Source organism: Amblyomma mixtum, chromosome 8, assembly GCF_055824585.1.
Source record: "Amblyomma mixtum isolate Tamu chromosome 8, ASM5582458v1, whole genome shotgun sequence".
In the NCBI taxonomy this organism is placed as follows: domain Eukaryota; kingdom Metazoa; phylum Arthropoda; class Arachnida; order Ixodida; family Ixodidae; genus Amblyomma; species Amblyomma mixtum.
Window position 1 is genome coordinate 14,157,461 of NC_143019.1, and position 15,191 is coordinate 14,172,651.

Genomic DNA, 15,191 nt, shown 5'->3' on the forward strand with positions numbered 1-15,191 from the left:
GTATGCAGGAAACTTCTGCACAAAACTTCTCTTCATCACGATTGTCCCTAGACGGTGGCTTGTTGCGGTCATGGCATGATGCCACTGTTTATACATCTGTGTCTGCTACTTTGCATGCTCAGACATCACTGCCCTCATCGCTGAAGTCTGTGAACATTTTGCTTTTATGTACTGGCATCATCAGTGTCTGAGTTCCTGGCGTTACTCAGAAAACCAGATTTATGAAAATGCTTTTTGATAGCTGTTGCCTTTACCTCCCATCAGGATGCTTGATCACGTAAAAGCTAGATCTCAAAACTTCATGAGGTGGTTCCTTTCGATGTTATTAAGTAGTAAGTGTTCGCATATGCCCCTTTTTTAGTACGCTTTTGCTCTAGCTGTTGTGCCTTCGAGATGCAAAGTTTGCCTTTTTAGGCCTATTGAAGGAACAGACTCAATGGGAACTGAAATGCAGTGCAAACAGGTTGACTTGCCCAAAGTAGCACCGCAACACGACCACAAACTACAACGTTTTGCAACATGCTGCAGGTCTTCTCTTGGCTAGCTGTAACAGAAAAACGCAGCACTCCGCCGTTGACCCTGGAACCAGGCTGCTGCATGCATGCGTACAAATGGTGCATGGTGGAAGCACGTGGAGTTGTGAGGAGTGACCGCATGTCTTCGTAGTTAGACCAATCAGAGTGCTTGCCAGAAATACATTGGAGAGCAAGCAAACTGCAACAACCCCTGCTTTGGGACTTCTTTTTTTCTTTATCAGCTGCTTTCAACCTTGAGCCGCGCTGCCCAGTTACTAGCTGCTCCCTTTGTTTTTTCCTGAATCAGCGAATCACTGTTAAAGCCAATATGCAGGTTGGACAGCTTTCTAGAAACCACACCATAGGCTGTCTCTTATTCTACATGGCTTGAGTTTCAAGAGATACATAATACTTTCAGCTCTGTGGGAATTGCAAAGCAATAGTCACAGAATTCTGCGTTATGCAGTCCTGCACTAATTCAATTACATATTATAAATTTGCTTAGCTGTACATGTTTTGTAAAGGTTACCTGCACCCTATCAGCCTTTCTATTCATGACTTTCAGCCCATGTTGCTGAATGGAAATGAATTCAATTGAATGTGAATGTATGATTCTGCAGGATGTTTCATGTCCCACGTGCCGGCCCACGCCTCATCGGCTGTTTCTTCAGGGCCATCTTGGAGAACAGTAAGTCGGCAGCTCTTGGTGCTTTGTGCTTATGATCCATTTCTTCAGCATTTATGCCCTGTGAAGCACACACTTCTTTTTGTGAAGACTTCTGTCCACCATAATTGTTGGCGTTTTTCTTGTGTACACAGAAGTGCGTTTGTTGGTAACATCTGGCTGGATTACATGAATTGCTGAATGAAAATAGGAGATTAAAACTCTTTTTTTTTTATGGGGGGAGAGAGAGAGAGAGAGGGGTGATCAATTTATGTAGCTATTCATCTCGGTATGTACTGTCAAGCGCACCCTAGTAGGTTTATTTTTTACGGGTTGGTGCAGCTATAATGAGAGAAGATCAGATACCTAACTTCCTAAACTTGTCTAACTACTTAAACAAAAGAAAAGGGAGCATTGTTACTGTGAAAAAATTCCTCAAGAGTGAGTGAGAGTGTGTTTTCAATGTGTCATTCTGGAATGTTCGGTGAAGCGAAAAATCATTGGAATTAAATCTTGGAAGGGTGACAGAGTGGCAAAATAGCACATTGTTGTGACGAAACATGGAACACAGGTGCCATTTCCAAACTTAGCAGTTGTGATAACTACCTAGGTTTTTCACTTTTTTTCTGGCATGACTGGTGAGAATATTTCAACAAAATTCTTTACAGGCATCAGCATAGTAGAATGTCTGCTTGTTTGTGCTTTTCCTCTCACCTAAGGCAAACAGGTTATTTTTTTTCTTTGTGGTTATCACTTGTTACTGTATTACCAACATAATTGGGTGCAGCGCACCTCTGAGCTCTCACTGCGTGCTTGATGCAGCCAACATGTACAAGCCAGAGGGTCTGTGGTGGACGGAGGCAACACAGGCTGCCTTCCAGGAGAGCATGGCCTGTCTGGAAGAGAGACGCAACGAGATGGTGAGTGTGACTCAGCCTGGTTTAGTTTGGTATTGCCTTATCCGAATGACATTTTCTGAGCTCGGATGGTGAACAGAAATGCGGTAGCACAGGAAACTCCAGGGATAGATTGTTTGACTGTCTTGTATTAGGTAAAAGTTGGAATGCCAAGCAGCAGGTGAATTCAAGCATAATGCATGAGTGCTGAGCTGCAGTAATCAATTCATTAATGCACCTGTAAAAGTAAGAGAGCACAATAAGATTTATGTTAAGATGTAATAATGGATACGTGAAGTACACGACCCTGTAACAAAAGTGGCAGTTTTATAAATTTTTGTATGATACCATTAGAGAGGAAAAGGACTTGAATATCTATATTAGCAATGCTAAAATGCTCACATACATTCCCAGTAAAAGAAAACAATTGCAGAATAGTGTGTTTGGTGTATGATGGTGTAAGTTCTCTGTGTGCCAGTAAGCCCAACAAAAAACACAGAAAACAACACACATTGTAAAATTAAAAATACTGATGCTACAGTGTATCACAGTGGAATGTCAGTTGTGTTGCACGTGCATAAAATTCTGAATGGTGTAGCCATGTACGCTGTTTTTGGCAAGAACTTTGCTGGTTGTACTTACTGCCTACATCATGCACTTATTTTCACATTACTGCTAAAGACAAGATTCTATCCTGTTGCAATCTGTGGAATTGTTCTGACTTTATTAAACAGTCGCTCACTTCCGAATGATCTTTCATCGCTCAAGTGGCTGGGCAGTTAACCGTAATCAAGGGCTATTTATAGCGTTGGCCGTTATATTCCTGTAAAGAGGATTCTTCAGGAAGCCCAGTGTGGTCAAGACATGTTACAACTTCTTTGTCATGTCGCACGTATCACAGCACGCAATCATGATAAAATATAGGTGGGAAGGTGGTTTCCAAAGGTGCAAGCTTGAACAAGGAGAGGCAGGGAAGCCTCAATTCACTGACCAATGTTTCAACAAGATGACTTGTATCGTCCTCGAAGTAGACAAGTTCTCTTGTTGAAACATTGATCAATGAACAGAGACATTCGTTCCTTTCTGTGTTCAAGTTTTTGCTTTGAACATGTTTTCACATAATATATCATGACATTGTTTTCTAATGGCAAAATAAAGGTTAGTGATTCCCTGAATGAGGAAAAAGCACAATATCCACTCTGGTGCTGCCAAATTCAAATCAGTGGCTGCAATGCCGCAAGGCATATGCAGACTCCGGGCTGCATGCAAGCTAAGGTGCAGTGATCCATAGTGAAACGAGTCATTTCAAAAGCAATAGTTGGAACATAGGTTCCGAACCTGGATCATCCTTTGGAACACTGTTTTCAGTTCACAGAGCAAAAAACATATTCTCATATTGCAAGCTGGAATTCATCACGAGAATGTCTATCTTACCTTATGAACTGAGAAGCCACACTAGGCTGAGAAGTTGAAAGTGGAACATTGTTTTAAAAGTTTTCAGCTTTTGTTGCCATTGTGTATGGATATTTGTGTTCATCTGGAAGAATAAAACAGCATATTCAGCTTGAATGTGTCGTGTTGCTGCTGAGTGAACTTGACATTCAGGGATGTTTCAGGCCTCTACAAGTTAGATTTGGACTTCACCTCAAGAACATCTTTCTGCTTTTTCTTTTTTTTCTTTCTGTGGGTGCAGGTGTATCAACACAGAGGGATCAATCTGCAAGATGCGAGCAGGGGCCTCAACCTGCAAGGCATGAGTGACATTGAGGACAACGTAGCTGTGCGCATCTCTGCCAAGGTGTACGATGACCAGCTGTTTACAAACCGGTACCTCAACCGAGACTACCGGCTGCCTGGGGTGGAGCACCTGACCTCCAAGCAGCTCTTCTTCATCTACCTTGCTAGGGTCAGTGAACTTTCAATGCCGTTTGGAATGGACATGTTCCTATGCTCAGCGACAACTTTGCCTGGCGATGGTGCAGAAGCTACGTATCTGAAACACGTCTTCTCTTCCTATGCAGCGGAATATATTCCCTGCTTGCAGTTATTAGCTTTCTCTTAAAACATTAACTATCTTTTTTTAAGGCATATTTATAACACAACTGCCAACTTTCAATGTCAAAAGTCAAGGGAAAAAAAGTTTTCTTGGTTACAACGAATTTGCTGGGCACGTCTAGTTACAAGCGCCGATACATGCAGGCAGGCGTGCCATCATGTGCCCAAGAAAATGACGCAGTTAAAAGAGTGTAGACACCTAATTATGGTGGCATGTTTTATTCTCTACAATGATGCGGAAGACACTGCTATGCATGAATCGCCATGTGATATTCGCCTGCGACCGCTAAATAATTTATAATCTAGTTTTTCTCTCATGCTGTTTCGGTTTTGGTTTCAACCGCTGAACGATGGCTGTGACGTCAAAGAGTGGTCATACGTCATGTGAGGCATAGAAAAACGTCGATATAATCATTGCTTCATCATTTTAGTTCACTATCCAGTGCTAAAGCCAGCCTTCTTCAAGAGCCGGAACGACAACGTATGTAGAAGCAGTGATTATATCGCAGTTTTTCTCATGCCTCACATCGCCTATAACCACACTGACGTCACAGTCATGGGTCGGCTGTTGAAACCGGAACCAAAACAGCACAAGAAAGAAATTCGATAATAAATTATTTAGCGGTCGTTGGAGGATATCACATGGTAATCCATGTATAATAAGTCCTTACGCATCATAACAAACATGCAAACACGCACCCAAAAGTTAGCTGTCTATACTGTAACATTTTCCCCTGTAGCATTTTCTTCATTGCCAAGAAAAATTTTTGCCCAGTATAGGATTGATCTCTACGTGCCTTTCTCTCTAACTTTTTTCTTGTGAAAGAACCACAAACACATACATGGCCGCTTGTTGCAATGTGCTACACGAGTTTGTGGTGGTGTTATGCATGGGCCATAAGGCATGTAAAAAATCTTCAGAGGCAGTAAGTAGTGCTTTAGTAATGCCTGGAAACAAGAAGGAATTAGTCTGCGAGGAGATTGGTTCAAGGCTGATGAGAGAGCTTTGCTCACCCAGTTCTGTGATGCTCATGAGTCAGCTGTTAATACCTCTGTTCTTTGTGCGTAGCCAGGTTCTTAAGGGTTATTAAAAATGTAGGGCCCTTTTTTCTGTTTGAAGGATCAACAAAGCGCAAAATGGGAAAAAAAATTAATCCAGAAATTGGCATTTATTGTGGTCTTTCTTAGCATACTAATTCCCACCTACACTGCCTTTCTCGCTGCAACGTTCAATGTGAATTGCATACAAGCATATAACATTACTCTATCAGTTTTTTTCTTTCTAGATTCTGTCAGAGGGTGACTCCATTTCACTGCTACTTTTTGTCTAATTTAAAACATCGGTGTTATATTTGAGATCTGTCGTGGTTATACCCTGACTAAGTTGATCGGAATGTGGCTGTAGTATATTGCTAGCCAGAACTGGAAGGAGTCAACAGATTGTATTGAATTTTTGAATGTGTCATTCATGTTCGCATCAGCCAGCATGCACATACAAGAAAAAGAAAGGAGACGTGCATTTTTCCAATATACTATATTTTGCAGAAGGCAGTTCAGCAGTGCTCTGATAGCAATGGCACATATTTGTGAATCCTAGCTGCAGCAGAGCAGTACTTTTAGCAGGCACTGACCACTGTACTGTTTCTGTCAATGCTGTTTACAACGCTATGTGGCATTATTGCTCTGACTCTTAACATGTACTTGAGAGTTTTAGTAACCACAACCTGCACATTATAGCGCTTCACGGACGAAGTAGTGCTGGACACGTTTCGAAGTTGACAAAGTGCTCTGAGATGCATTGAAGTCTTTGCCCAGCTGCGCTGCTTGAGGTATGGCCGAATTGTGAGTCAGGGTCACCAAAGAAGAACATTTTGCACTCACGTTACTGTGTTCTTTCAGTTAGCATTAGGGAAGAGGGTAGATGGGGGAGGATCTTCGAAGAAATGATGCCTGATGGTACGGTTGTTGAGGCACTGAACTCTGAAATGAAGCATTCTCAACAGTGCCCGCTCCTATTCTAAAAGTGGGCTTTAAATAAGTGATGAATTCTCCCCTTTGACCAACATCTGCTCCTTCTTCGTTGTAGAGTCACTGTGAGGCCCCTTCTGTTGAAAAAAGCCTCGAAGATATTCGTTGTTCGTACAAGAGCAAAGGAAGATACAGGTGAGTTATTGCAACAAACCTGATTTGTTTGTGTAAAAAGCTGGTAATCGACAGGTGTAGCTTTAATCTCAAATGCTTAATCCTTGGGGGCTGGGGCTTAAAATACACAATATCAACATGTTGCGAGAATAGCTTCAAGCATGGGCGTCCGGAGGGGGGGGCAAGGGGGGGCGGCTGCACCCCCCTGGAAAATCACTCACTCTAACCGTGAGTGATGGCCGCACACCAGGGGCGGCGGTGCGCTCAGCAAAAAGAGTAAAAGCGGCCCCGCTTCCAGCTTTGGGTCACATCTGCGAAGTGCCGCGTCCGGGGACGCGTCGTTGCAGACATACAGCGGCACCGGCGAGCATGTGTTTCGAGGCGTCTTGAGATGGGTGCCTGTTTCTTTGATCTCTAGAGAGATAGCCACACGGAGACAGACAGTGCACATTCCGGCCACCGATGAATTCTTCAGGAGGGAGGGACAAATCAGCCGTGTCCACCCCCGCTTTGTCGGGCTGCTCAAGGGCAAGCAGGCGATGAGTTGGCGCCGCCGCCGCTCGCTGTCTCCTCCGATCCACGGGAGAGCGCAGTTCGGTAGAAGCGCCGCTTTCAGAATCGTCGGCAAAGGGGATTAGCAGTTGCTTTTGTTCACGGCGACGCAGTCTCCAGAGGCGCCCCCACACCAGCGTTCCTTGCATCTTCTCCGGAAACCAGCGCCTTTGGTCAAGGCAGCCCGATGGCGCCTGCCTGGCTCGCCTGGCTCGCCTGTCACCTCTGGCTGGGCCTCAAATCCCAACAGCGCCCATGTACTGTGCGATGTCAGTGCATGGTAAAGAGACCCAGGTGGTCGACATTATCCGGAACTCTGTACTACTCCGTCCCTCATAGCCTGAGTCGTTTTGGGGCTCTGAACCCCATAAAAACACACAAAACAAATTTTCCGACCGGAGTGGCGAGTGTCCCATCCCCTCGGAAGTCGCGAGGCGTTCCTTTCACCCCCATAGTGCGTATTCGGGGATACTGCGGCAAGTAGGCCCTTGCATGTGTGCGCGCCTTTGTGTTTGTGCTTCGGTATTTTTAGTGGCCGGTTGTCAACGAAGCTGAGAACAATCAAGACAGCGGACGAGAAAACGACGAGCGGCGAGTAGTGTGTGTGCAAATACTCGACTGTGCGGTTGCGCGAGCAAGATGGAGCGAGGTGTATGAAGCTGCGAGCGTGCATTTATCTTGTAAATAAGTTTTCGTTGTATATATAGTCATTTTTTTGTTTTCAACGTACGCATTCAACCGTTTTTTCAATCAATGTGTATATATTTTTAACACTACCAACCCCGAAGAACTCCATAGCCAGCTTTGTCTCGCGCGGTTCCGAATGATGGACATTCGGCGCTTCTTCAAGCGTCAGCGGTTGTCTGACGAAGCGTTATCCAAATGCGCCCCTGCAGATTCTGGTGTGATATGTGACAACGGTGTAGCATTTGAACAGAGTGATGCAAGCTTTTATCACCGGACAGTAGCTGATGTCGTCGACTCCATGGAAGGGACTCTGTCAACAGTGAGTTCAGGTAATGCAGCAGGCCGAGATGATTCCATTTCTCCTTTCTTGGGATTTAAGTCCGGATTTGACCAGAGCGATGCAACCTTTCATCACCGGACAGTAGCCGACGTCGTCGTCTCCATGGAAGGAACTTCACCAGCGAGCTCCGGTCACGCAGTAAGCCGAGACGATTCCCTTTCTCCTTGCTTGGGATCGAAGTCCGGAGACAACATCAAGAAAACAAATAACTTGCCTCAAGAATATGACTTAGGAGAGTTTCTAGGCAAAGCTAAACTCACTGGCATACCGGACTTTTTGAAGTTACGTCTTCTTACTAAGCCATGGTCGCCAAATGTTACATACGATTTTAAGAAGGATGTAACACCTGGAAAGAGGCCTTTTCGACATCAATGGCTGGGAGATTACGCCCCCTGGCTTGCGTACTCAGCGACAGCGAAAGGCGCTATTTGTCGTTTTTGCGTCATTTTTCCTCCACGTGTTCACCGGGGTACTCAAGGAAGTTTTATCGTGCGCGCTTTCAGTAACTACAGAAAAATGTACGAGGCGTGCAGGGATCACGTAAAATCCCAATGGCACCAGGAGGCAATGACGGCCTCACAGAACTTTATGGATGTGATGAAAGGCAAGCAGCTACCCGTTGTAGAGCAGCTGAACAGAGCACTGCACGCGCAAGTTGAAAGGAACCGTGAGAAACTATTTCCAATAGTTTCCACCATTGTCTTTTGCGCGACGCATGACTTGCCAATTCGCGGCAAGCAGTCCGATAGTGGAGTCTTCAATGATCTGCTTGACTTTCGTGTAGAAGCTGGAGATACTCTACTTCAGGAGCACTTCGCTTCTTCTGCTGGCAATGCCAAGTACACTTCTGTCCGCGTCCAGAACGAGATCATCACAATCTGTGGCGACATCCTGAAAGAGCAGATAGTTACCGAAGCTAACAAAGCGTTTGCTTTTTCCGTTCTTGCTGACGAAACTGCAGATATTTCAGGAAAAGAGCAGATGTCTATAGGCGTTCGCTTTATTGACAAGGCGGGAGCCGAAGTGTGCGTTCGAGAGCAGTTTTTGGGATTTGTAGAGCTGGAGCAATTAAACTCCGCTTGCATCGCCGCGGCAATCTTGAAGTTTTTGACGAATGTCGGGCTGATTCTTTCGAACCTCGTTGGACAGGGGTACGATGGATGCTCTACAATGGCTGGAAAAGAAGCTGGAGTGAACAAAATTATACAAAAACAGTTCCCGAAGGCACTATTTTTCCACTGTGCAAGTCACAAACTAAATCTCGTCATCAACGATCTGAACAACGTCTCTGAAATTCGAAACACAATTGGCATAATCAAACAAACCATAAACTTCTTCCGCGAGAGCGTACTCCGGAGAAAATTGGCGCCGAACATTCCGATGCTGTGTGAGACAAGATGGTCTGTAAAATATAAGTCTATTAGGATCTTCTCTCAGCATTACGTGGCCATAGTCGAAGCACTCGAGGAGCTCGCGTCCACGGAATCATGCTCGAACGCTGCAACTAGACAACGAGCTCACATCCTCTACTGCGCAACAACAAGCTCATCTTTCATCGTCTGCTTGCATATTGTAGCGAAGTACAGCGCTCGGCTCGAACCAGTTACGAACATTCTGCAAGGTGTATCCATGGACTTCCATTCTGTGCATGACCACATCACTGAGCTGCAACGTATTTTTCGCGGCCACCGGACGAACGCTGTAGAGGAGTTCTCTAACATCATGAATGCAGCAAGGGAGGCAGCCAATCACTTAGATGTGGTGATATCTGTGCCAAGACAAGTCTCTCGTCAGGCCCACCGAGACAACTACGGGATTCAGTCGCCGGAGGAATACTACCGTGTGGCAATATATGTGCCGTACTTGGACTCCCTCACTGCTTCTTTAGCTCGGCGCTTTTCTGTAAGCAATGAGAGGAGCTTCAAACTTCTCCAGCTGCATCCATCAAAAATGAAGCACTTGAGCCGTGTTGAGTTCGCTGTTCTCGCCGAAGAACTCCAGTGCTTTTACGGCATCGACAACTTCAAGGAAGAGGCCATCTCTTGGTACGAGATGTGGTGCAACAAAACTGGGGACCCATCAGAAATAACTTACTGCGAGCTTCTACATCAGGCCAAGACATTCTTCCCTGGTGTTGCAAAAGCCATTGAGGTGGCTCTGGCTTTGCCAGTTACTACCTGTACGGTGTGGGTTTCTAAGTGGACACAGGCCACCACCCACCGCGGGTTCGAGCTTCGCGCGAGCCAAGGGCCCCGATCAGCCGTCACCACACACACTGGGACACCGCTGCAGCGCACTCAACCTCCGCTGGGAGGAGAGCGATTCGCCGCAAAGAAATAGGCCTCCAAGTTCACAAAGGAGACGTTTATTCACGTCGTCCTCCAGCAGTACACACGCACTCAATCGTCACCCCGTCCCGGGGGCGCGCGAGGAGCAAGGCTCCGCTGCGCGCACGAAGCGACTCGAGCAATATGCGCCGCTAGCACGCCGCTGCAGGAGAATGTCCCCGCGGCAGTGCTGTGATCTCTCTCTCGTGTCGACCGTTGGGCCGGTTGCGAGAGAGAGTGGGCAATCAACGCAAGGTACGCCTGTCAGAGGTCGCTGGACCCCGCTGGACAGGCTCGAGCCGCTGCAGGTCAGAGGACACGTGCGGGCGAGCTCGAGTAAGCACTGGTCCGAACGGCAAAGGCCGGCACGGACAAAACAGTTGCGTACGCACCTTACGCTGTCTCGGAGGGATCTCTCTCTCTGGGCCCCGCTCGGACGGTCGCGCGGCGCGCGGCCGCCCAAAACGGGTCCCGGATTCCCGCCAAAAGGCGCCAATGGCAAAGGCCCTTGGGGAGCCGGGGCGGAGCTGTGGCTAAATGACAGTGATTAGTCACCCAGCCGCCTCTCCACCGCCTGAGGCGGGAGCAAGGGAAAGAGGAGAAACGACGCGGTAGGCCGGCACAGCCGCGCAAAGGCGACGGCGGAAAGCCAGATTCCCACATCCCCCTCTCCTTAAATGCCCTCCTACCCATCGGCAAAGCACGCGGCCAAAATAAAGAAATCAATACACAAAAAAAAATAAGCTACACTTCAGTTCCAAAATAAAGAAATGAATACACAAAAAAAACTAGCTACACTTCAGTTCCAGCCAGAACAACGCAAGAAAACAAAGGAAAAACAAGGCAAACAACACTTGCATACGCTTCAGTAAATCAAAACAGCTTGCAGATTATATACACGGTACACAAGAAGATGTGAATACAACTGTACAACTATGTGACAGGTGGATGTCAGCCTCAAAGTTCGATGGCGCGGCCCAATGGGCCGGTCGGCGACTCACCGCTCGCAGACTTCAAGTTGAACGCGTTGGGAGGGCCGACGACTGATGGCGGTCTTCTTTCCGTTGATGTAGGGTGCGTTGATGACGACGGGGCCGCGGCAGAGCACTGACCTCGCGCCCTTGGACACGACATCACGTTCGGGCACAAGAGAGTTAGTGCACCCCTTTCACGCCGGCTGAAACGGGCGAGGACGTTCGGCGGCGTCCAGATGTGTAACCTTGTCCACAGCGAGGGGTCCTTCTCATCCTCGCGGTCACGCAGAAGGCCATAACGGCACAACTCACAGGCGTCGCTTTGGCTCATGGTTCCGCGCACACACAGCCACAAACACAAACACATGTGCACGTACACCGGCACGTGCGCGGACGCTGGTCGGCGACAACGATCCCCTCATCAGAAGCGTCCAGAGGCGCCGCGGCGAGGGTCAAAGGGTGCACTTTCCGCCCCCCCATCGCCCCAAACGCCCCGCCAACTTCCCCTCCATACGGGCCGCACAAAACTCGCACCGCGACACACGGCTCCTTAACGAGCCAACCACCCACAGTCGGGCCGGAAATGAGAAAAGGCGCCGTACAAACGACAGGCAAACTCTGCGTTTCAAAAGATAAGCGCAAGAGAGAGCGGCTGAAGTATACATATGTACAAGTCTGGTTAAAAAAAACTGAACGCCAACGCAGACGCATGTTACCTATGTACATCTCGGTACGTTAGAACGAAAACCGACGAACAAGCTGGAAACGAAAGTGGCTAAAAACTGACTAAACAAAACAAATAAATAAACTGATAAACACACAAGGCTGGAACTGAGCATGCTGCAAAAACAAAAAAAAAATAACACACCGTGCTTCGCCTAGGTAGGGCCTGACGAGAAAGCTCGCCAGCTAGCTGAGGCTGCGTGCCTTCGGTTGCGGAAAAGTCCGCCGTCCGGCATCAATCACACCGGTGACCGTCGCCTCAGATTGTACCGGTGCTCCGTACGCTTGCGTTCCGCAGCACCAGTTGTGCCTTTGCGCTTGCCTTTGATACTAATGGGTACCGGCGCAAGCTCGTCAGACCGTGACGCGTAGGCCTTCAGGTCATTGAACCCCTGCTTGCTCCTGGGGAAAGGCCCCATCAAATCGCAGGTGGCCATCTGCCACGGACGCACACTGTCAAACGGTTTCATCATTCCAGGCGGCTTGCCGCCCCGTGACTTCACCGCTTGACAGACATGGCAGGAACGGCAATAGCGGAAAATGTCACGCTTCATGCCAGGCCACGTCACCGAATGACTCAGTTTTGAAAAAACTTTGGAGCCACTCAGATGACCGGCCAGTGGTTCGTCATGAGAGAATCGCAAAAGTGCGCCTCTCAGACTTTTGGGGATAACCACCTAGAACGGGTCGATGGACTCGTCATCGGTGGCTATGTACTTCAGCACGAGCCCGTCGTTGTCCAGCAAATATGAATCCCCGGGGTTCGCCGCGACACACGCTGGCTTCTGCCCCCCTGCGCCCGCTACAATACAAGTAGCGTCACGGCGCTCCGTCTCCCTGAGACCGTCGCTCACCTCGCGACAAAACGGGTCATTTTGCTGGGCTTTCAGTAGCTCTTACGGCTGAAAACGATTCCAGTCATCCCAGAGGGGAGCATGGTCTCGTCCCCACTCAGGTTTGCAGCCAAAATTTCCGTTCGCGTCGGCACTTCCGAGGCGCTCACGAAGAGCTTTGCCTCTCGACCGCTTTGCGAAGCGCTGCTTGCCTGGTTAGCGGAATGGGTTAACCCGTTTGCGGGCTCCCCCTCCTTGCCGCCCGGCGGCTCGTCCGCTGTTTCGCCCCCTCCGCCTACAGGCGTCAAGGCGCCGCTGGCGAGTGGGGCACGGGATAGCGCGTCAGCTACCACGTTCGTGCTCCCCTTTCGATACTGCACGGAAAAGTCCTAATGCTGTATCAGGAGAGCCCAGCGCGCCAGCCGACCCGCAGGCTCGCGGAACCGCATCAGCCAACTGAGCGCACTGTGGTCTGTCTGCACCACTAATTGCGTTCCAACAAGGTAGACGTCAAATTTGCGCAGTGAAAACACGATGGCGAGGCACTCCTTCTCGGTCACGGAATAATTCCTCTCCGAGGGCAGCAAGGAGCGGCTGGCAAAGCCAGCGGTTGCAGCACGCCATCGAATTCCTGTAGGAGAACTGCTCCTAAACCCAGATCGCTCGCGTCAATCTGGACTACGAACTGTCTGGTCAGGTCGGGTAGCCTGAGCTGCGCTGTCTCGGCAATGGCACTAGACAGGAGGCGAAAGGATCGCTCTTGCTCGGGCTCCCATCGCCACGCGGCAGTCTTCCCAAGAGCTCGGTCAAGGGTGCCTGCACGCGGGCACAGGACGATAATAGTCGGCCATTCCCACACCACGGCGCAGGCCGCGTACGTCCTTGGGCGCGGGAAATTCGAGTATGGCTCGAAGTTTCTCCGCATCTGGCTCAATGGAGCCCCGGCCTCAGCGACTGCCCCTGCCTCAGTGGAGGCTTGGGCGTGCTGCACGAACGAGGGAGACAAGGCTCCTAGTTCGATGAGCGGCGCGGTTTCCGCAGGGAACCGGGCCAGCGCCTCACCGTTCCCAGAGCAGAATTGACTGCTCGCGGGGCACGGCTGCTGCTGTTCGAAACTGCCGGTTGCGGCAGCGTGACACGAACTGCTTTCGCACTGGGCGGAAAGCTTGCACAGCTGAGGCATGTGACCAGCGGATGCACCGCAGGGTGCTCCCGGTACAGCTCCAATGGGAGCTGCGTGGTCGACATTTTGGGTTGTGGCGCCGTAAACCCCGATGGGGGCCGCGGCCAACCACGGTGTCTAGCTATTCGAAGGAACAGCAGCCAGCGGATCAAACGACGCTACAACTCCGTAGGGAGCCGACATGTAGCTGCCGAGTGCCGCGCTGGGGGTGGTAGACACGTTGCGCAAGCGTGATCGTCAAGGCGACCTGCTCGGCTAATGTGCCATCAAAGGCGTAAGCGCCAATGACTTAGCACGTTGGGCGCCAGTTGTGGGTTTCTAAGTGGACACAGGCCACCACCCACCGCGGGTTCGAGCTTCGCGCGAGCCAAGGGCCCCGATCAGCCGTCACCACACACACTGGGACACCGCTGCAGCGCACTCAACCTCCGCTGGGAGGAGAGCGATTCGCCGCAAAGAAATAGGCCTCCAAGTTCACAAAGGAGACGTTTATTCACGTCGTCCTCCAGCAGTACACACGCACTCAATCGTCACCCCGTCCCGGGGGCGCGCGAGGAGCAAGGCTCCGCTGCGCGCACGAAGCGACTCGAGCAATATGCGCCGCTAGCACGCCGCTGCAGGAGAATGTCCCCGCGGCAGTGCTGTGATCTCTCTCTCGTGTCGACCGTTGGGCCGGTTGCGAGAGAGAGTGGGCAATCAACGCAAGGTACGCCTGTCAGAGGTCGCTGGACCCCGCTGGACAGGCTCGAGCCGCTGCAGGTCAGAGGACACGTGCGGGCGAGCTCGAGTAAGCACTGGTCCGAACGGCAAAGGCCGGCACGGACAAAACAGTTGCGTACGCACCTTACGCTGTCTCGGAGGGATCTCTCTCTCTGGGCCCCGCTCGGACGGTCGCGCGGCGCGCGGCCGCCCAAAACGGGTCCCGGATTCCCGCCAAAAGGCGCCAATGGCAAAGGCCCTTGGGGAGCCGGGGCGGAGCTGTGGCTAAATGACAGTGATTAGTCACCCAGCCGCCTCTCCACCGCCTGAGGCGGGAGCAAGGGAAAGAGGAGAAACGACGCGGTAGGCCGGCACAGCCGCGCAAAGGCGACGGCGGAAAGCCAGATTCCCACAACGGTCGAACGCTCCTTCAGTACAATGAGGAGAGTGAAAACGTGGCTACGCTCAACGATGACAGACGACAGACTGGACGGCCTTTGTATGATGAGTGTGCACCGAGAGCGTGTAATGAAGCACAGGAATGAATTTATCACCCGTGTCATCACGCAATTCGCCCAGAAAAATCCGAGGCGTCTACAGT

The 15,191-nt window shown here is 49.9% G+C and overlaps 1 protein-coding gene across 1 annotated transcript in view; it reads left to right on the forward strand.

Moving 5' to 3' along the window:
* Window positions 1-15,191, forward strand: part of LOC149331425 (uncharacterized) — a 64,752-nt gene that overhangs the window by 47,173 nt on the left and 2,388 nt on the right. Inside the window, exons 20-23 of the mRNA XM_089556565.1 lie at window positions 1,136-1,203; window positions 2,002-2,099; window positions 3,769-3,981; window positions 6,217-6,293. Coding sequence (XP_089412691.1) covers window positions 1,136-1,203; window positions 2,002-2,099; window positions 3,769-3,981; window positions 6,217-6,293 — 456 coding nt within the window. The remainder of the gene's footprint in view (window positions 1-1,135; window positions 1,204-2,001; window positions 2,100-3,768; window positions 3,982-6,216; window positions 6,294-15,191) is intronic.